Here is a 22,636-nt window from a genome sequence, read left to right on the forward strand (position 1 = left end):
TACAATCAGCAGATATTTTATAGAGATTTTTTTTTTGCATTTTACAATTCATAAACATGCATTATTTCATCCTAAAACACTCAAAAACACACTAATGATAAAACAAATCATGTCTTAAAATCAGATGAATAAATGAAAAGCAAATGATTTTTATAGTATTTACATTTTTTTTATTTTATTCAACTCTAAAACTTTAAGTTCAAAGAAGAAAAATGAAGATGAACAAAGTGCTGTCCAGCACCAAGCCTCAAGCAGAAGACGAAGTAAACTTCAAGCTTAAATATACGGTAGGTCTACGCTGAAAGCTCACACCCATCATTCCCACTGGTGATCATTAAAAGCCATTCAAAACTGCTAAGATCGCCTAAGACTATTCCATTAGTCAAGTAAATGGAAGAAAAGCAAAAGGAAACAATAAATTAAACAATCTCTGGCTGTAAAATGGGACTGAAGTAAAGCTTCCCCCAAACCTAGACAGGATTTCTTCAGGTTTTCATTCAAACATGATGGTTTATCATTGCAGACAGACTGAGGAGCGACTGCAGAGAAGCCGGCTCCTCCAGGACTGCTGCTTCCAGCCTGATTGTCACCATGAGAACGGAAAGTGTGCAGGCTAGCAAACCCGCTTGGCGTCAAAGGTTCAAACCCAGAGAAATGAAAAGGAAGACCTCGAGAAGCACATTTTTCGCACTGAAAAAAATTAAGGCACACCAGACGATGCAGTATGTGCTGTCTGGGCACGGCGGAGCCCGCTGCCAGAGCGCCGGGTCAGCCATGACCGCGCTCCGACAGTTTGGCATCTGAGACACAAGGCCAAATGCAGGAAGCATTTGAGTTTGTAAACGGTAAGAGCTGTCAGCTTTAAAAATGAAATGCACTGATGAAAACAATCAAATCAACCACGCTCAGTCTGTCTTCATCCCAAACGGGGGGAGGAGTCCAGAGCCACGCCCCTTTCTCCTGTTCACACATTCTCCTCGAGCTTCACCGATTCATTTGTTGGGTGTGGTGCTTTCCTTCTTCCCTGCTTTTCCGTCAGCCTTCTTCCTGTGGGCGGGCGGCGCGGCGGCCTTTTTCTGCGCGTCGTCGTTGGGCGTGGTCTGTGTTGTGGCGGGCTGGGCGGCGGCGGGCTGAGTGGTGGAGGATTTGTTGGCTTGTGCGGGCTTTGAGGTAGTGTTGGAAGGATGTCGCCGGCGCCTCCCGTCCTCCCCAGTCGAGGGACGCCTCCTCCTGCCTCCCTCGTCCCCCATTGGCGGCTGAAAGTACAGATCGTCACGCAGAAACTTTACCTGATGATCCAAAACAGAACAAACGAAGAACCGGAAAACACGCTCTCACCACCACCCTGAAGTCCTCCAGGTTCCTGAACTTGCGGAGATGCTCCTGCAGTTTTGGGTCGATGGGCTGGTTCTTCATCTTTGAATACTTCAGGAAGGCCCAGAACTTTTCCAGGCCATAGAGCTGACCTGAGGAGCAGCAGAGGTCCGACTGTCAGAAACTAGCATTCATTCTGAGGATCAGCATGGACGTCAGGGCCAAAGGGTTTTGGAGATTCAACATCATCGACTGATTTTAATGAAGTGATGTTTGGGGGGGGGCAGTCCTACAGGACAGGGCGGGTCAGAACCTCTGTGAGTGACCCGCTCCAGCAGACACAAAGCTTTAGTGAATTCTCTGAACTGGAGATGAAAACAGAAATGATTCTGGCTGTGAGTGGGAGACACTCAAGTCTTTCTCCACACTGATGCATAGCAGTGTGTCAGACTGCAATGTTGAAATAACTGTGGTGAAGAGTCTTCAGTCATCCTGACATCTTTACGATCTTCAAGATAACGCTAAAACGGTGACAGCTTCATTACACACGCCTACCTGACTACAGTCTACTGACAAGTTAGGTCTAGTCCTTCCATCAGGTCTAAAACAATAAACCAAATCTACAGCCTAAAAAAAACACAAAATTCTCTTTCACCTCAGAATTTATTCAGGATCCTCCCGTTTACTATCAATGCCATTGCCCCCCCCTCACATCTCCACCACACTCTCAGATTCATTTAGCGCAAACTTTGCAGATGTTTGGTGCAAACATGGTAAATGCTTTGCGCAAATGCTCAAGATCTTTAGTGAAAAACATTGTAGGCGTTTAGCGCAAATGTTTAGCACAAACATTGCAGACATTTGGTGCAAACACTGCAGATGTTTAGCGTAAACGTTACAGATGCTTAGTGCAAACGTTACAGGCACTTTGACCAAACACTGCAGATGCTTTGGGCTAATGCTGTCAATACTACACAAACAAAATCTCAAAGTCTGCAGAGGCTTTTTGCAAATGCTGCAGATGTGCATGCGCATGTTTAAACATGCAGTGAAATTCATTTCCAGTTGGGTTCTCAGAAACAAGACAAACTCAATTTTTCACAAGCCCCAAAACACCCATCTGTGAAAATGTTTACACCTGGAAGTTTGAAATGTGGATTTGCTACTGTTGAATCTGCAGGTCAAACATGGAGGATCAGACCTGAAGGGTTAACTGACGTTCCTGACAAACAACAACCTGCCAACCTCTGGTGTTCTTCCTGGAAACCTCACAGGTTTTTTAGGAAACAATCTAGGCACGATGGCTAACAGAGATTTACACCTGTCAGGGTCTCTACACCCTTTTAAGAACAAATCCTTATGAGGATTCACTGAAGTCAGAGGTAGGTGTCAGGATGGCTCAGCTGCATGCAGGACTGGCGTATGGGAAACATGTTTCTCAGGGGTCCTAAAGAGCTTTTTCTAGTGTGGGTCCACAGAAAAGACCCTTCCTGTGCTGGTCCCCAGCCCGGATGTTGTGTCAGGAAGGAGCATGAGGCATAAAACTCTGTGAACCAGTGAAACCTGATTCATTATGTCGACCCCTGAAGGGATTTGCTGAAAGACAAATGTTTACTGAAATCAGAGCTCAAAGGAAATAAATGCTAATCTATTTGATAGACAGGTGGTCTTTGCAAACTAACTGTGTCTGCTCCCACAGATTCTACGAGGAACCTTTCATTCAGCAGCAGAACAGCCATGTGAAACACTTTCATACTTGCACTGAAAACTTAAAAAACTCCCACAATCCCTTCTTTCTCTCAGATAGACATATCTGGTGGCTCTTTAAACCAAATCAGCCTTCAAGAGACTGAGGTCTGAACACCTGAGTTTGAATGTTTATATTCTTTGATCTAATGTAACTTTTCAAATGTTAACACGATCAACGTAATTCCAGTAGATTCTGAAGGAGAAAAGCGGCCTCCTTCAGAATCTCCTGGAATTACGTTGATCGTGTTAACGGTTGAAAAGCTGAAGTATGTTAAAGATTTAAGCCCGACTCCCAGCATGCCGCTCACCTTCAGCTCCTGCTTACCTTTCTCAAAGTCTTTCAGGGTCTCCTCTTGAAAGTCCTTGAACAGATCTAACCGGAACCTCTTCTCCAAACCGTAGCTGTAGTATCGGAACAGACACTCCAGTCCATACCTGCAGGCGGTAAAGGCAGCATGAGAAACATCTGCAGACTGGAGCCCAGCAGAAAGCTGGCAGACGGTGGCAGTATCAGCAGATCTTCAGCTGGAGTGGATGTCACCAGTGTTTTTAATTAGAGCTATGCACTTGAACATCTGCAGGGCCCCCAGCAGTGTTCACTCCAAAGATCGGCTTCAATGCTTCTGACAGGAGAACCGAACCAACCGGTCCAGCGGTGTCTGGACTTGAACCGATATTCGACTGTTCCCATGTGCCGGCTGAGGCAGGTGTCGGCAGGTGTGACGTTTCATCAAGAACCTTCAGCTCTCCAGAAATGATTCCTTTGTTTTTTTTCATCAAACACATTTTGATTTATGCAAAGTGACCTCAGAACACAAAAATCTATAGACTTTGCAGCATTAACTCATTCATGAGCCTGAAGAGAAGCTGTTCAGAGCTGCAGGGCCTGACACTCATGTATACAGAGAGTTTTACATACGACCCCCAGATTGAAGCACCTGCTGCATCATCTCCTGACCTGTAGTTTTCTTTGGCATCTTCCACTGCAAACTGTTTGAATTCCTCGTACATCTTCCGGTTGAAGTTGTCCCTGAGGAAGAAGGACCAGAACCTGAAGAGAGTGTTCATCTCCTGGGACTGGCCGATGCCCAACCGTTTCCTCTCTGGGGGACACAGACTTTCTGTTAGAGGACGCTGGAGGGCTGACACGCTCCATCAGACTTCTGGCCTACGCACCGTTGAGGCACCTTCGGCGGTACTTGTGATATCCCTGCTGGGTGAAGCCGTTGTCCCGCAGCATCTCGTGGGATGGGTGCCAGAACTTGGGCAGAGACTGGGGGGTGCAGCCGTAGCTTCCCGACAGCGGCGCGCCTTCAGATGGAGATGCATTGGAGCTGCTGCGGGGTGGAGGAGATGAAAACATTCTGAGTTATCGCAGCTGCTCATCAGCCAACAGGAGCGAGCTCCAGCTCGAGGAAGTGTCTGATGAAGATCTGTCCCTCCCTCTAATTTGGAGTTTAGCTAATATTTTAGCAACATGCTAACGTTTTTGGCTAATGTGTTATCGACTCAGGTTTTTATAGCCCAATTTGGAGTTTAGCTAATATTTTAGCATCGAGCTAGCTTTATTGGATAATTTGGCTAAGGTTCTTTTGGGTACATTAAATATTTTTGCAAAATTGACACGTATTATGGATTTTTAAGCAATTTTACTACAAAATTTTCAGAAATTTAGGTAAACTTCAGCGTTTTTTCATAGTTCTTTAACAAAATTTCCAGTTTTTTAGCAAATTCAACATTTTGCAAATAGCTTTTGGATTTCCAGTGAATCCCTTCAGCAGTTTAAGTAAATTACATCACCATTTTCAGCAAAAAGCTTCTGCATTTTCAGCGACTACTTTCAGCAAAAAGAATTCACTCTAGCATTATAGCAGCTAATGCAAATTTTCTAGTTTCATTTTGTTTTAATACCAGAAACTAATGAAGGACAGAAGCTGCACGATTCATGAAAAGTTTAATAGGCTAAATCTTAATCATCTTTATCTTTAGTTAGTTTAAAGCTAATGATGGTTTAGATGTGCTTCATATCCAGTTTGCAGACGACCCGATTCGTTGACTAATCTGAAAAAATAATCGGTGACTATTAAAATAATCGTTAGTGGCAGCACTACTGTTACATTTTGCTTGATAGAGTTAAAAAGTCTGATATTTGATTGTTTTAGAATATTAATGATTAATGATTTCTTTTAATTCTGTAAAAATACTGTTTATTTGTTAAAGTTCGATCGGTCATCCAAAGCTCTTCTCAAACTTTGAATATTGTTCATCGCTGTACTTCTGTTTATGATGTTTATTATATTTTATCAGTTTGGAATGAACAAATAAAAACGATACATAAAAAGTAATGCCTTTTTCTGCCTCAGAATTAGGAATTCAGATTGGGCTGCACATTTCTAACAAATCCTCAAGCCCCCGCCGCCACAGGGTCAGACCTGATGGACGCCGAGCGCGGTCGATGTTCACGGGAATCCATCACCCAGCCGATGTGAGCCTCGTGGGGGGGGTTGGCACTGTGTCGAGTTTTCTTCTTCCTGGGCGTCTGGAACACACAGGCGCGGTCGCATTAATAGGAACACGGCAGAGAAGCATCTGCAGATGCTGAAGCATGAGCACTAATGAAATCCCAGTAATTCCAGCTGCTGCTGCAGAAGACGCGACGGGACTGCAGAGCAGAGGGAGTCGTGTGGACTCCTGAGGTCTGGAGCTCCACTGTAACAGCTAGAGCTTCTACTCTAGAGGGCTGCAGCAGACGTGCAGAAGCAGAACCACATGTCAAACGTTCTGCTGATCCATCCCATGATGCTCTTCTGCAGACCTCACTGAGAGGTCTCACCTGTTTATCCAGGCTGCTGCTCTCCTTCATCACGGGGTAGAAGCGAGGGGTCTTGTTGGGGTCCTGGCGTCCGGGGGTGCGGGGGGTTCTGGGGGTGCGGGGTTGGTGAGAGCTGGGCGACTCGGGCACCGATGTGGGAAGAGAGCGCGCCAGTTCTGCTCCGCCGTCAACTGAAAGGACAACATTTTTAGAACCTAGAACACACAGAGGGTCTCATGACCCGTTTGGACCTGGGGGGTCTGCGTGAACAGGGGTCCCCGTGCAGACAGGCTGCAGCACACTCGCTGCACAGACTCACCTGGCATGGGAAGGGGCGGGGCTTCCTGGTTCGGGTCGACAGGCACTTTGGGTGTGAGGGTGTCAAACTCATCCTGGCTGATGATGTTCAGCTTCTTGAAGTTCTCCACATCCTGCTGAGGACAGCAAACACACAAAGCGCTCAACAGATCGTTGCCTGCAGAGCTGACGAGAACGAAGCGAAGCTGAAAATGACCACATCGGGGTCTCCAACCCTGTTCCTGGAGGGCCATCATCCTGCTTGTTCTGCAGCTAACGCTGCTCACCTGGATCAGGTGTGTTAGTCAGTCAGAAGCTGGACTGATTCAGGGTCAGCTACAGACCCTTGAGGAACAGGGTATTTCTTTGGCATTTTAATGTTTTTTTCTGCACGTCTTCAGGACTGCATCAGTGTGACTCGAGCAGAGATCAACGATCCTGGTAATTCAGCAGAACGGCTGTTTCTGCAGTGATAACGCCGCCAGCTGGTGGGACACACGGCAGCTGTGAGCGCACTTTACTCCGTACACGTCAGCAGAGGAGGGACGCGCCGCGTGCAGGCGGCCTTGGTGCGTGTGTGTGTTCAGGCCAGGACTTTCCCATATGTGGTCAATGCACCCACAACCTTTGACCTCACAGCTTTCTGTCAGCAGCAGGATAAGCAAAAAGCTAGAAGAATGCCAATTTTTAAAACTTTAAAACTGTAACTTTTAAATGTAATTATGAATAATAAAAAAACAGGAATATTATTCCAGAATAAATCAACTTAAACCTTAAATAACTTTCAATATTTTACTCTCAGTAATAATATATTTTGTCAAAATTATACAAGTTAGAAATAAGAACAAGATAACATCGGGTCATTAATAACAATAAAATCAAATGATCTGGAGGGCCGGATCCGGCCCCCGGGCCTTGACTTTGGACACACGGGCTGTAAAGATTTCAGTATCAAACTTAAAGTGGAAATTAATGAAAACTAAAAACTGAGAATCATCAGAATGAGCTGTAAGGTACGGATGTCCTGATCCAATTATTTTGTAAAAAGGTTTAAAAAAATGAACAAAATGTTAAAAAACAGATTCAGGTTTTTTTCTATTTACATGTCATTAACATTCCTTTATGGTTTTAGGCCTTTTTAACCTCCTTTAACCCACAGAGGACTTCTGTGAAGCAGCGTCAACAATTAAGTGGAAATAGTGAAACTATTAGACCTAGTAGAAATGTGTGATTATAGGTGATCATCTTTAGGATCTCCAGAACTTTTTTGATCAGATCCAGATCTCCATTAAGAATTAAAGAAATTACGTTCTTTTTAAATCATTGTTGTAGCATAAATAGTTCTCACACCAGCTCATATCTATGGAACCATTTATCAGTTTGGGCTGTTTTTGAGGGAATTCGTTTTTAATCACTTTTTCACAGATTCTCCACTTTGCAGACGGTCCCTTAGCAGCCGTCTGACCGCCATCTTTGTCGCAGCAGGAGAGCGCCGTTCTCATTAAAAATATACAAACCTGAACTTTTTCTGTTGAAATGTCTTTGTACAACTGGGTAAAATGCAAGAGACATTTACTGTTGGTTTAAATGATTATTAAAGGACATATTGATCCTGGACGTCTGAATCTGTGACTTTTTATCTAACAACTTTTGATGTTTTAACTCATCTTTGTTCAGCCCCTTGTGTTCAACAGCATGTTGATGAAAAGTGCTTTATAAAGAAAGTGATTGATAACTTTTTAGAAATGTTTTTGTGCTCCTCCCACTCACAGTGTTGCCGTATTCTGTCTGACTTTACAGCAGAAAAATGTCTGTTCTCCACATACAGACTTCAGTAGAGTATTTATAAAGTGCTGATCATGATAAATCAAATCAAACTTTATTTGTATAGCGCTTTTCAAAAAGATCCATTTCACTCAAAGTGCTTTCCATAAAAAATAATAAAATGTTAAAAACAAAGAACAGTGTTCAGATCAGCTCCCTCAGAGCCTGCATCCAACAGTGTCTGGTGAACAGAAGAGTCCACATCGGTTGTTCTGACAACAATCACACGGTGAAGGATGGATGCAGCAGATCTACAACATGCTGCTTGGGTTTCATGCTCAAAGCAGGACCGCCCACTTGAGGAAGCGGCGCTGCTCTGGGTCCAGAGGGTTCTCTCAGTTCTGTTGGAGAGTGAGAGTGGACCTGCTGCTGTGAAGGTCAACAGACGAGGCTGTTTCAGTCCTCAGGACCTTCTATCCACGTGTCACACAGCTGAAGCAGCGCCGCAGGCAGAGGAGCTTCTGCAGACGCCGGGACGAGAACATGAGCTCATGTGGTCATCGGAAACCGCTCCAGTGAGACTGGCATGACGCGACTATGTAACTCGTTAGCGTGGCCAGTTAAATTAAAGGTTTTTTAACAATATGGGGTACTTCCAGCTGAGGACTTGCTGTGCTGGGTGCTGATGTCTGCAGCCTCTTGGCTTCAGGTCTGGAGAGTCACCCCCAACCTCAGTGAGGTTACAATCTGCCCCAGAGTGAGGGTTTGATGCCGTCTTCCTACGGTGGAAACTAAGGATGTAACGATTCAGTCAGCCACCATTCAATTCTCAGTTTTAAAGTCGTGATTTAGATTTTTTTCCAAACACTAAGAAGTATAGGTATTTTAAGGGCAAGTGTGTTTTCTTTTTCCCTCTTATAGTTTCCACTCACACGCGTTTGCAGGACTTTCATTTAAAGCAGGGGTCTCAAACTCGCGGCCCGCGGGCCATTTGCGGCCCGCAGGATGATGATTTGCGGCCCCCGTCTTCATATGAAAGATTACTGTTCGTGCGGCCCGCAAGACTGATATGAATGACAGTTGTTATGTGCAGAGCTGAATGAACCAATCACAGTGAGGTATATGACTCTGGAGGGCGGGACATCGGCGGTCTGTCCAGTACCTCTGTCTATCATTCATTCCCTCCTTCAATCAGCTGGGCGGAGGAGGAGCCATGAAGCACCAAACGTGATTTCTCGTGCCCCGCGCAGGGAACTTGCTGCTCGCGGCTCGTCAAAAAATGTGTTTCTGTCGCCGCGCCGCGTGTCGAAGGGGCTACCAGCTCCGTCTGTGGATGTCTCTCTCAGAATGAATGGGAGACAGATATGATGTCGAGGAATACGTTTTTTGACGTGCTGACTGTTCCTAACCAGAACTCCTCAAGCTCCGATCCTCAAACCTGTAAGCCCGCCCTGCGCGGCGATCCGCTGCACCCGCCTTTCAGACATGTGATCCTGAGCTTGGCTCGCGCCTGTGTGCGCGTGTCTGTGAATTTTAAGGTTCACACACCGGCTGTGTCGGCGCGCATTCCAGTCCATGTAAACGCGATAGAAGTCCGATATTCTGCTACGCGCGTTTGCATAGAATCCCCATTGAAAGCAGCCCCCACACCCCCCCAATGCGCGTTGATGCAGCCGACGCGCGCACGAGCACCCCACACCTCCAATGAATGGAAGACACATACAGACGTGGACAAAAGTGTTCATACCCCTCAGTTAAAGAAGGACAAACCCACAATTCTCACTGAAATCACTCAAAACTTACAAAAGTAACAATAAATAAAACACCTGTGATGTCAATTAAAGGACACACCTGAGTTAATCATGTCACTCTGGTCAAATAGTTTTCAATCTTTCATTGAGGTACCATCATTTTTGTCCAGGCCTGTTTTATTTTTAAATAATTATGTTAATCAACAATTCAAAAGTGATGGCTGATTTTGATTGTTTAATTTTCATTTTTTTACATTTATTTATTGTTACTTTTGTAAGTTTCAAGTGATTTCAGTGAGAATTGTGGGTTTGTCCTTCTTTAACTGAGGGGTACCAACACTTTTGTCCACCACTGTAGGTCAGATTTATTTATTGTGAGGAGAGTTCTACAAAAATCTACATAAAATGAAATCCTTCAAAGATTTTCTCGTTACCGGGGCTTCTCTAACTCTGAAGGAGGATCTGTTAATACAGACACTTGAAACTGAACAAAAATAATGAGTTTTCTCTAGTCAGTCAGTATGTGGTTTCTTCAGTTGTCTGTATCTGTTGTTTGGTCATTATTATTATTTTATTTATTTATTACTAATTTACTTGTTTTTTTTATTAATCTTTTAATGCATGGTAAAAAACAAGAAAACAACAACAGAAAATTCTACATATATTATATGTAAAAATATTACACCTCTATTATGTAGTTCGAAATGGAGTAGGAAGAAGTTTAAAAAACTTTTTTCAATCCTACCCCCTAGCAATATATCTTAAATTTAATCTTCAATATAAACTATTTCAGAAACGGACATCAACTACCCTTATTTTTATATATATATAAATCAACACGGACAAAGATCTATACATGTCATTCATTATTTATTCATTATTTTGTGTTAAAAATAAAGATATTTAAGAACATTGGAATGTTTTCTTAGCGATTTTCTTGAGAAAATCCTGATGCGGCCCGGCCTCAACTAGACGCCGCCTGTAGTGGCCCCCGGCTGATTTGAGTTTGAGACCCCTGATTTAAAGTGTTTGATTGTGCGGCTGGTGTGTAAGCACCGACACACAAGGAGCCTGCATGGAAGCTGTCATCTGCTCTGCATTTATCTGAACTTAGGCCGTGACAAATCGATTTTTTAATATTCTGGATCGATGAACATGTTGAGTGTGAATTGTTTTTTTTTTTTACAGATTCCTGAAGAATCGTTACATCCTTAGTGGAAACCGTCAGAAGTTCAGTTCCTGTGGAGAAGCAGCTCTGCTTCTGTGTCAGTGATAGAGCTGCCACGATTGGTCGACTGATCGACGACTAATGACTATTAAAATAGTCGACGACTAATTTAATAGTCGATTAGTTGATACTTTATATTATATGGAGTCAGAGTGTAGTAAAGCTGAAAGTTATAATGGAATTCTGCTAGATTTTTGGACTATTTTGTCATTTATGAAGGTTTTTAGGCTGTTTTGGAGTTTAGCTAATATTTCAGCAACATGCTAACTGTTTTGGCTAACTTAGGCTTTTTTTCAGTTTTTATATATATTTTTTTATAATTCTAGTTTTTTATATTTTAGCTGGCTATCAGCTTCATCGTTTTCAGCTATCAACTTCAGTATCTTCAGCGGCCAAATTCAGCTTACAGCATTCACACTAGTATTATCACAGGTAATGATATATATCTAGTTTTTAGTTAGTTTAAAGCTAGTGATGGTTTAGATGTGTGCGTAACATCCAGTTTGCGGATGACCTGATGAGTCGACTATTAAAACAATCGTTTGTGGCAGCTCTAGTCAGTGAGCTTCTCTACCGGCTGAGGTGTTCCTGCTTCTCTCCAGCAGTAAATCATCTTCACAGAGCTCCTGCGTCTCTGAAGCTCCTTTGACTCTTTCTAGTGGGCTGTTTGGAGAACAAAAACTGTGGAAACCTCATCTCCAGCTCACCTTGCTGCTCTCCGGGGGTTCCTCTCCCTTCCACAGGTCCTGCTCGTAGTAGTAGAGCCCGTCATTGATAGCTTTTGCGAGGTCGGCTGTGATCCTGGCTCGGGACTCGTGGTTGCCGGTCCGGTCGCCGCTGGGGTGCTTCCGGAGGTAGGGAGGAGTCTGGGTGACGATCAGGATCTTGTTGACGTCCTGGTCGTCCAGCTCGTAGTCGGAGTCGTCTTCGTCGGACCAGTCTGTGAACTGGTTCTTCCTGGGCGCCATTTGCTCCATCTCCTCGTCAAACATGAAGTCCAGCTCCTCCTGGTCGGGCTCGGCCTGCGGGGGGGCCTGGGGGCTGGGGGGAGGAGCCTTCCCGTCCCCCTGAACAACACAGCAGACACAGAGAGTGAGGAGAGAAGACCTGCGAGAGCTTCAAGTCGCAGAACAAAGCAGCTCCCCGATCCAGGACAGACATGAGGAGAGGCAGAGGAGGAGAGAGGAGGAGGTACTCAACTGCAGAGAGGAGGCTCTCTGGCTGGAGCAGTGGGGAGGGAGGAGGAGGAGGGGAGCCAGCAGCACATGCATGCTCCTCTGCATGCTGCTGGCCAAGAGATGAAGAGGAGATCACAGAGGGAGGAGGACAGAAAAACAAGAAGACAAGAGGCAATGATGGAGAGGATGAAACTCGAGAAGGAGGTGATGGAGGAGGTTCAGTCCTTTCCTGCTTTCCCCAAACCTCCTGACGGCGTCCCCTCACTACCTTAGCTTTCCCAGAAGGCTGCCGGTGGCGTTTCTCCACCTGGATCCAGGCGTCCGGGTCGGCCGTGAGGGCGGCCGTGTCTCTGGAGTCCTCGGCGGCGGGGAGCGACTCCTGGCTGGACGAGCCGGACTCGGCCGAGTCCAGAGGCGCCTCCGGATGCAGAGGAGCGTCCTTCACAGGCGACGAAGCTGAAACACAAACACGATCGGTACAGTAACCCTTCAACACCGGAGCTCCAGAGTTCATATTCTACGATTTACTGTAATTCTTTTATTGTTAGCACGATCAACATGATTCCAGTAGATTCTGAAGGAGAAAGAGTCTCGACGAGACGCTTTCTCCTTCAGAATCTACTGGAATCATGTTGATCATGTTAAAACGTAGGTTAAAGATTTTGTGTTTAAGCGTCACCAGTGACACCTCAGTGTGGTGATGACGACTAACTTTAGTCAACCTTTAGAACTTCATCTAATCCAGGACTACAGAAGGCAGGCTGATGTCATCTCAGAGCTTCAGTCTTTGGGCCAGAGTTCTACAGACATGTTATCATTCATGGAAACAAGAGAAACCTCCTAAAGCAGGAGAGTCCAACTCCATCACACGAGGGGCCACAATCCAAAACACACCTGAGGTCGAACAGGATGAACATTTATGGAACACTCTTTAAAACCCTAACTTTTTAACATAATTATGAACTAGATATATAACATTACCTGCAATAATGCTAGTGTGAATGCTGGAAACTGAAATTGGCCACTGAAAACAATGAAGCTAATAGCTAAAAATGCTGAAGTTGATTAGCTAAAATCCCTGAAGTTGATTAGCTGAAAATGCTGAAGCTGACAGCCCCCTAAAATATTAGCTAAATGACAAATTAATCTAAAAAAGTAAATGGTCTATAAAGAAGGTCCAGAAATGACTCCCTTCAACATTTCACCATCAATTCCGCACAGCTGCGTCTACATGTGCAAAACTGTTCACACGGGCCTGAAAAACTTTATCCAATCGTAACAAACGTTTCCATGCGCCACACAGTTGATTGGAATAAATCATGTTGACCTTCACAACTGTCTAAAATGCTGTAAATTGTATAGTTGTATTAACAGTTGTAGAGGAAGAAATAGTGAGTTCTTTTGTAAACAAAGATGCTGTATAGAGCGAGATGACCCTCTGAACATTTTCATTATTATTAATAATATTTTTAAGTGGCTGCTCGCTCATAATTTTCTAAATCTGCATCTTGGCTGCAGGTAAATATGTTGGAATAACATCAGCCTTCATTTTAGTCTGGACATGATTGTAAACATGAATTCACGTGATTGTTTGCACGGCTTCTCAGGATTGTTCGGAGTGTAGAGCAGCATTTCCACATTCATTCCACCGGCTCTTATACTCTTATAAGTCGCTCAGAGAGACCTGTTTCCGGGAGACACAGAGCCGATCGGTCCTGCTCACACTCCAAAGACTGCTCTGGAACGCCGTACCATCTATGGATGAGGTGAAATCCAGAGCAGTAATGACACGATTAGAACTAATCTATCTCGATCCGAAGGAAATTTGGATCTGAATGAGTCTGGGCGGGTCAGAGTTTTCAGGATGGTGTGTTTACATGACGCTTTTTATTCTGATCAGGCGTTTATTCCGACTACTGTAACTTTGACTCCGCCCACAAACAGCTGGGACAATGACTCATGAGATTACAGGTACGAGAGAGACAGCAGGAGACGACCTGAATGCACAAGGGACAGAACACTAACTTTACAAAACCAGCGAGTGTTTTAACAACCTTAAAGTGAGCGGAACCGCTAACAGCAGAAACTCCTTTAGAGAACAGAATGAGAAGATCTGAGCTGAAAACCTCTGCAGGAATTCTCCTCATCGCTTAAGACATGTGTCAAAGTCAAGGCCCGGGGGCCGGATCCGGCCCTCCGGGTAATTCTATCCGGCCCTCCAGATCATTTGATTTTATTGTTATTAATGACCCGATGTTATCTTGTGCTCATTTCTAACTTGTATAATTTTGACAAAATATATTTTTATGGAGAGTAAAATATTGAAAGTTATTTAAGGTTTAAGTTGATTTATTCTGGAATAATATTCCTGTCTTTTTATTATTTATAATTATGTTAAAAAGTTACAGTTTTAAAGTGGTAAAAATGTAGTTTTCGAGTGTTCAATAGATGTTTATCCTGTTCGGTCTGCGACCTAAGGATTTGGGTTTTGGAGTTTGAGCTTGCCACCCCTGATTTAAGATGAAGAAGGATGAGGGATATGATGAAAACGCTCCCAGGAGGAGCACATCAGCCTGAAGGAGGCGTTTCAGGGAGCAAACAGCCCTGAACATGAACGGGAGGACAGGATCAGATCTGTGAGGATCACAGCCTCCTCTTCCTCACTCTGGGCTTCAATCCTGCAGGAATCTCAGGTGGGAACAGCCGCTCAAACTCAGCAGCTGCCGTTAATCCAGATTAGCCGCTCGGCTGAATATTTGGAGCAGCGGCGTGCAACACGGAAAACACCAAAACTTGATGCTGAGAGTCTGGCAGACTGCACCCTTCAGCCGTTTCACAGGATTCAGCCTCTTCTGCTCACAAACACGAATGAACCAAACCTTCAGATCATTTCTGAATTCTCACCTGCAGAACAAACGTGCACTGCTTCACATGCACTCCAGTTAAAAAAAAAAAACCCAACTCTAAATGATTGATCTAGAAATAAACATGATGAGAATTATGGGAAATGTTTTTTTCTAACATCTATCCATCCATTTCTTAACCTGCTGGACCCCTCAATTAACACAGAATTTTAAAACTATTTCAGCTCATTTAGCATCATTTTTAGCCCATCTAGAGGATTTGATAGTTGACTATGATTCCGGGTTTCCACATAAATGTCTTCAGCTCTTTCCTGAGTTGTAAATATCTTTTTCTACGCTGCGTTCAAACACAAAATCTTTGACACACTGTAGCCATAATGTACTTCTCAACACGATCAAGGTAAATTCTGTAGATTGTGAAGGAGCTTTTCTTGTTTCAGAATTATATTTGAATAGTTATGGTAAGTCAAAGATCATGAAAGGGTTTAAGAAAAATGTAGCTAGATTTTTCAATGGCCTTAAAAAGACAGTGATCAGGTTCATTTCTACCCAGCTGTACAGTTCTGATCCAGGTTCCAGCTCAGACGTTCATGGATCTATTTGTCTGCAAGTGGATGATCAGAATGGAGAGACTGAGCGTTCACTCATTTCATTTGCCGTCACAAAGTTAAGCTTTTTTAAATTTTTATGAACAATATGAAATATAAATTTAGCAGTAGAAGTCTGTTTTAAATAAAGGGCTTTATGTTTATCAGTTTGTAAGTTAATCATTGTCGAGTCTAAATAAATAAAAAGGAAAGCGACCGTGTAAAAGTGCGGAGTTAAATGCAATGTGGTCGAGAAGCTGCACCAAACTTAAACGCCGGTGCACCTCAGAAAAAAGTCTGGCGCTCAATAGAACCATCGAGTCTGGAGCCCTGTTCCTGCTGAGCACCAGGAGGTGAAGACTGACCAGAGTTGGTGGAGGCGAGGTTCTGTCGAGGAACAAACTCGGGACAGTTGAGGAGCTGGGAGAAGTCGGTGCGAGGAGAGCCCACGAGGGTTGGGGCGGGGATGGGCCAACGCTCAGGCTCCTTTTTACAGCGGATCCTGTCGTCCACCAGCTCCACCTCGGAGCTGCTCTTCACAGCCTGGAGGGACAAACAGAGCCGTCTCACCGGGAGAAAGCTGGAGCTGAGGAGAGAGTACGGGGAGGCAGCTCACCTCCATGATGAGGCTGATGTCGGTGGTGAGGGCCTGGACTCTGTGGAAGCTGGCGATGAGGGAGATGGGCAGGAAACCCTGCACGTCCATCTTCCTGCGCAGGAAGAAGTCTCGCTCCAAGTTGTGGATGCTGAAGTAGTACTCACTGGAGGAGATAACACGAGGAACACAATTAGGAACACCAGTGACAGATGAACAGTTGAACCAACACTTTCAAACCAAGATCCTACATCAGAAACAGCAGAACCTTCAGTCTGCTGACATTCACCTCACTTCTGTCAATGAACTGTAACAAGATGTAAAGCTGATCTGTGAGCAGAGTCCTGCAGGACTGAGACTCTGTCAGGTGATAGTCCTGCAGGACTGAGACTGTGTCAGAGGTGATAGTCCTGGAGGACTGAGACTCTGTCAGAGGTAATAGTCCTGGAGGACTGAGACTCTGTCAGGTGATAGTCCTGGAGGACTGAGACTCTGTCAGGTGATAGTCCTGGAGGACTGAGACTCTGTCAGAGGTGATAGTCCTGCAGGACTGAGACTCTGTCAGAGGTGATAGTCCTGCAAAACTGAGACTCTGTCAGGTAATAGTCCTGGAGGACTGAGACTCTGTCAGAGGTGATAGTCCTGCAAAACTGAGACTCTGTCAGGTGATAGTCCTGCAGGTAGCAGGTGTTAGGAATTGGTTTCCACTGCTCAGCTGTTCATGTGAGAACCAGACCCTCCAGGATTTGGTGGCAGATTTTTATGGTTGTTGCGGTTTCTAACGCCTGATGTTTCTGCAGCTTTTATGAAAAGTTTCAACAAAAGTAGCGATGCTTCTAAATATATATTCTGTGAAAAGCGCCTAAAAAAAATGTTAATTATGAAATCAACTTCACATTCGAACTCTTTTTACTGTCACACACGGACTGCAGGAAAAGACTTCATCATCCCATAAACAATGTTGTTGTGCTGTCATTTAACCTGAATAGAAACGTGAAACACAAAATTAACTTTTGGTCCTCTCTGCTCACAATAACACAAATATTTGTGTATTGATTTAAACAGAATAAAATGACATTTTGCAGAGAAAAATGATAAACTAAAAAAAAAGCCAGCATGAACAGTAAGGATGCAACAATTCTTTGTGAATTGGTAAAAAGAAACGATTCATCTCTATGATGTTCCTCACGCACAACAGGATGAAAAGCACCGGAGCTCTGGGCCGGGGGTGGGGAATTTTTGGAATTGGACCTTCATCTTTAATCAGATCTACTTTTAGTATATGATCCTCAGGTCAGGTGCAGGTCCTGCTGGTGGTCCCAAACGTCAGAACTAAAACCCATCAGAGTGAGGCCACATTTCAGCACCGTGGACCGGACCTGTGGAACAGCCTGAGGATCTGAGAGCTTCATCCACTGTGGAGGTTTTTAAGAAAACACTTAAAACTCATCTTTTAGTACAGCTTTTATGTACTTTTACATATCCTCGTTTTAATTTGATGTTATAAATTGTAGTAATAACTGATTCAATTTTTTTCATTTTGATTATTTCTTATGTATGCTATTTTAACTACCGATTTTTTAAAATGAAAATTAGTGTTATGTTAATTTAATACGCCACATGACTTGTTTAGATCTGAGACTTCATACAGTTGAGATAAAGACGTGACTGCAGAGTGAATCCTGAGTGTTGCTGGTCAAACGGTTTCTGTTTGCTCAGACACAAAAAGTTAGAGGGGACATCGCTCAGCTGTCTGTAGGATGGTCGTGGAGGAGGTTCTATGTGAATGTTGCCCTGCAGACTCAGAATTCTTCCTTTGTGTCATCAATAAAGTGAAATGGTTCCCTCTGTCTCTCATCCTCGGTTCATGCGGGCTGACCGTCTGCACCCGCACGCTCAGCGTGCACCCCCCACCGCCCCAGTGCAAACACATGAGTATGACCGTTCACGTGAAGAGAAACGAGTCAGAGGGCTAAAGAGAGTTAATATAAAGGAGCACGTCGTCATCCATGACTGTGATGGTAGATTGATCAAAGCTGCAGCTGTAGTGAACATGTGAAGATGAAGGGTGAGCAACAAATCTCTGGGTTTGCTGGAATTGGCATTAGTAGTAACAACATGGAGGAATCCTGGGGGGTCTGGAAAACGGAAGGCAATGAAACAGCAGCGTCTGCTTGAGTGGAATTTGCTTTGAAGGGCTCAGAAAAGGAGAGAGGAGCAGACGGAGGCTCGTCCTGACGTTTGATTCTGTCGTCATCAGATCTCAGAGGGAGTTCAGGCTGAGAGAAGCAGCTCAGGACCCAGACAGCTCCTGCTCTCCAGCACGTCACGCACACACGCCCACGTGCACTCACACACACGCACACCCACGTGCACTCACACGCACGCCCACGTGCACTCACACACACGCACGCATGCCCACGTGCACTCACACACACACCCACGTGCACTCACACACACGCACATGGCTGCCGGCGGCGAGGAGCTGTTGCTTCCTGTGGAGTTAGCTCCGGCTGAGCGGGCAGCCTGAAAGACACTACAGAGGGGAGAAAAGACCCCCATCTACAGTCGCCCCTCCTGCCTGGTTTGTATTTTGTGTTTTCATAGTGCCGGCTCAGCCCAGCGGATGATTCATGGCCTGTTCCACAGAGGCAGGCTAAATTTAGGAGTCCCCCCACCCCCCTGACCAGAGTCTGATCTTTAATCAGGCCAGGCTGAGAACCAAACGCAGGACACACCGCCCCCTGCAGGCCAGACTGGGAGCTGTACAGCCTGTTTGCTGGTGTTTGGATCAGACCTCACTCTGGGGGGGGCAGCTATGGCAGCTCCAGCATGACCTGATGACTTCCTGCTCAGCTTTCACCTCCTCAGGACACTCTGGAAAGCCTCCGGAGCAGCTGGAGAGGAGCGACAGCAGACTACAAACCCCGACCCAACCAGACTGTTACAGCCAGAGCATGGCAGAAAGAGTGCTGACTCATGGTTAGCAGCACAGATACCCCGGCTATATTTGGTCAAAGATGAACGAGAATTGTTTTTTGTTTTAACATCTCCTGTCCAACAGCTGAGCAGACAGATCAGAGCTGAAGGTGTCTTGTGTTGGACAGATGTTACTGTTACAATAGATCTGAAGTGTCAAACTCAATCGGACAGAGGAATACATCCAAAACTCACTTTAGGTCACGGGCCGAACAGGATAAACATTTATTGAACACTCTAAAACTACATTTTTAAAACTTTAAAACCAGAACTTTTTAACATAATATTAAGCAGATATTAAGCATTACCTGTGATAATGCTAGTGTGAATGTTGTAAGCTGAATTTGGCCGCTGAAAATACTGAAGCTGATAGCGGAAATCACCAAAATAGCCTAAAAAACTAAAAAAAACAAAAACTTAAGTTAAACAAAACAGCTAGCATGCAGCTGAAATATTACCTAAACTCCAAAGCAGCCTAAAAAGGTAAATACCAAAATAGTCCAAAAATCTAGCAGAATGCTAAGTTTTAAAACTTTAAAACTGTAACTTTTTAACATAATTATGAATAATAAAATGGCAGGAATATTATTCCAGAATAAATCAACTTAAATCTTAAAAAACTTTCAATGTTTTACTCTACATAAAAATATATTTTGTCTAAATTATACAAATTAGAAATAAGCACAAGATAACATCGGGTCATTAATAACAATAAAGTAAAATGATCTGGAGGGCCGGATAGACTTACCTGGAGGGCCGGATCCGGCCCCCGGGCCATGACTTTGACACGTGTGCTATAGGGGGTTATGGATCTTCTGACACATGAGGTGTATATTTGTATAAGCCACTTTTGTAATTAAGGATAAACTGTATTTATATTGCTGATAATTGTATCATTTTTGTTGCTGAACGAGAATCTTATCCTGAGGAAGTCAGCAGTCTGGTTGGTTTATCCGTGCTTGATGAAAGAAGCTTACATTTGTCGTTTGATGTACTCCTTCAGGAGCTTCTCGTCCACCGTGTACATCTGGACCTTGCTGCCATCGTCATAGTAGTAAACCATGTTGGTGCCGAACTCTGCTGGGACCTGGGCGGAGCCGTCTGAGGACGCAGCATCCCTGAAGGTCAGGGAGTATTCGTACCGACCTGCAGAGGAGGCGGGAGCAGAGGTCAGGGGGAGGGGCCTCCAACAACACCTGCTCTTCTTCCAAATGGAGGCAACAAAAGTCAAAGCCGCACCTCGCCCACGACCTCTGCCCCGCCCACGGCCTTTCCCCCGGCCTCGCAGTCCTCCTCGAACGCCCCCGCCTTCACCGCGGGTGCTGCCCGTGTCGTCGCTGTGGTCCCGCGGCTCTGCTCTCCAACCTGAGGATGAAGATCGTCTTTGATCAGAATCACTTTTCTGAGGAGGACCCATCCCTCCATCCAGTGGAAGTGGTTACTTTCAGGGGTTCTGTCGTATGCGCAGATCGCTCCGGCTGCCGACGGATCGATCTGCCTGCAGACGGAACGATCCGGATCGGGCAGCCGGATCGTACTGGCTTCAGACAGAGTGATCCGTCTGCATGTTTTGGGGACCAACATAAAGGGGGAAACTGTTTTGGGCGTGAGGCCGTGCCAGAGGACGGCTCCACCGGGACAGATGGGGGTTTGGAAAAAGGCGGTGAGCAAACAACAAACCATATCAGAGCAAACAGCAAAGCAGTGAGCCAAGAAGAGAGCTGCGTGCACTTACTCAGGCTGCCGTCATGCGCCCTGCTGTTTCTGAGCGTTTGATTGGACGACGCGGGGTCGGGCGTGTCGCCGACGGGCTCCGGGCCCCCGCCGGGCGTCTTGTCAGCATCGTCCCGGGAGCCTTCGTCCAGCGGCAGAGAAACCCACTTACGTTTGTGACCTGGTCGTGATCGCACACCGGAGACAAAGCTTTGGTCCAAAAGCGTCAAACATCCCAGCTCTCATAAGTTACTTCAAAAGGCAGAAAAACGGCCTTCATGCTGGCTGTAGGATTACAGGAAACCTGGCGAGTCAGACAAAGCCACTGGGCTGATCCGTTTCTAGCTTCAAACAAGTACAAACTCTTCACCTCCATGCAGGAACATCAACACCTGCAGACTGAAGGAGTGCAGGAACTCCACACATTTGCTGATGACTAACTGTTCTACAGAGATCATCCAGGAGCTGAACCTGGTTAGCCGGCTCAGCTCCGCTCTGTGGATTCTCTGGAGTGGAAGTTCATTTAGCAAAAAGTCCAGAATGGAAGCAAAAGGATCAGAGCATCTTCATCTAACGCGCCTCAAAGGCAGATCACCCGTGCAGCCTCCTCACCACCACGTGCATCCAAAAAGTAAAGAAGTTGTCCTCACCCTCACCTCCTCTCTTCTTCTGGCTGTTCTTGGCGTCCTGCCCCCCCCTGGACTCCTGGTCTTTGGCGGGCTCTCCGGGCTGAGCCTCCTGGTTCTCTTTGCTCTCACATCCATCATGGCTGCTCTCTGATTTCCGCTCAGGTCGCTCACGCCGCTTCTCCTTTTCTCTGCGGGGGGGAGGCTTCTTCCCGTTGTTGTTGAGGACGTTCTGCTGCTGACATGAAACACACAGAGTTTCTCTCTGCAGCATCCAGAGCTTCTCCATCAGGCTGAACCATGCAGACTGCTGCTCTGCTTCACTAAATCCTCCTGAGGTCTCATGACAACAGCTGTGCATCACAGCGACTCGTTACTTTAACTTAGTCAGAAGATCAAAACACTTTCCTGAGTCACTGAGCCTAAAACTAAATAAGAATCAACCAGCTTTCAATACAAGTCAACACTAGGGCTGAAGCAAGGATCTCAATACTCAAATGTTGGCGATATATTTAGGAAATTGTGAATATTTGTGACATCTAAGATCAAGGATTTGCAATTATTAAAAATAGAGTAAAAATAAACATCAGATCAAGTAATTATTGCTCTAAAATAGCCGAATAGTGCTGGACATAAACAGGACACACTGCTGTCACTGTAGGCCACATGTGTCGAAGTCAAGTCCCGGGGGCCGGATCCGGCCCTCCAGGTAATTCTGTCCGGCCCTCCAGATCATTTTCCTGACTTTTTATTATTCATAATTATGTTAAAAAGTTACAGTTTTTAAAGTTTTAAAAATTGTCATTCTGCTAGCTTTTAGGACTATATTGACATTTACTAAGATTTTTTAGGCTATTTTGGAGTTTAGCTAATATTTCAGCTCCATGCCAGCTGTTTGGCTACTTTAGAGTTTTTTAAAGTTTTTAGGCTGTTTTGGAGTTAGGTTAATACTTACACACTAGGTGTTTTGGATGATTTAGGCTTTTTCAAAAAAATTTAAGGCTATTTTGAAGTTTAATTTTTTTTCAGCTACATGCTAGCTGTTTTGGCTAACCTAAGTTTATTTATTTATTTATTAAAGCTAATTTGGCATTAAGCTAATATTTTCGCTGGCTTTCAGCATCAGCGTTTTTAGCCATCAATTTCAGCATCTTCAGCTATCAGCATCAGTTTTAAAAA

General features: G+C 44.9%; 1 protein-coding gene across 5 annotated transcripts in view; it reads right to left on the minus strand.

The window, feature by feature from the left end:
• larp1b (La ribonucleoprotein 1B) overlaps window positions 1-22,636 on the minus strand; it is a 29,184-nt gene continuing 6,548 nt past the window's right edge. The window contains exons 4-19 of one of the 5 annotated variants that reach the window (XM_024271232.2): window positions 21,482-21,695; window positions 20,854-21,012; window positions 20,358-20,483; window positions 20,096-20,264; window positions 16,161-16,305; window positions 15,910-16,087; window positions 12,362-12,549; window positions 11,623-11,982; window positions 6,195-6,306; window positions 5,897-6,066; window positions 5,496-5,602; window positions 4,240-4,400; window positions 4,022-4,166; window positions 3,389-3,498; window positions 1,339-1,466; window positions 1-1,256 (exon numbers count right to left, since the gene is read on the minus strand). In XM_024271232.2, the coding sequence (XP_024127000.1) occupies window positions 993-1,256; window positions 1,339-1,466; window positions 3,389-3,498; window positions 4,022-4,166; window positions 4,240-4,400; window positions 5,496-5,602; window positions 5,897-6,066; window positions 6,195-6,306; window positions 11,623-11,982; window positions 12,362-12,549; window positions 15,910-16,087; window positions 16,161-16,305; window positions 20,096-20,264; window positions 20,358-20,483; window positions 20,854-21,012; window positions 21,482-21,695 (2,736 nt within the window). In that variant the 3' untranslated portion in view covers window positions 1-992. Of the gene's footprint in view, window positions 1,257-1,338; window positions 1,467-3,388; window positions 3,499-4,021; window positions 4,167-4,239; window positions 4,401-5,495; window positions 5,603-5,896; window positions 6,067-6,194; window positions 6,310-11,622; window positions 11,983-12,361; window positions 12,550-15,909; window positions 16,088-16,160; window positions 16,306-20,095; window positions 20,265-20,357; window positions 20,484-20,853; window positions 21,013-21,481; window positions 21,696-22,636 lie in introns of all 5 variants that reach the window. The other 4 variants (XM_024271240.2, XM_024271216.2, XM_024271224.2 and 1 more) reach the window with 4 other exon arrangements.

The sequence above is a fragment of the Oryzias melastigma genome, linkage group LG22 (genome assembly GCF_002922805.2).
Source record: "Oryzias melastigma strain HK-1 linkage group LG22, ASM292280v2, whole genome shotgun sequence".
In the NCBI taxonomy this organism is placed as follows: domain Eukaryota; kingdom Metazoa; phylum Chordata; class Actinopteri; order Beloniformes; family Adrianichthyidae; genus Oryzias; species Oryzias melastigma.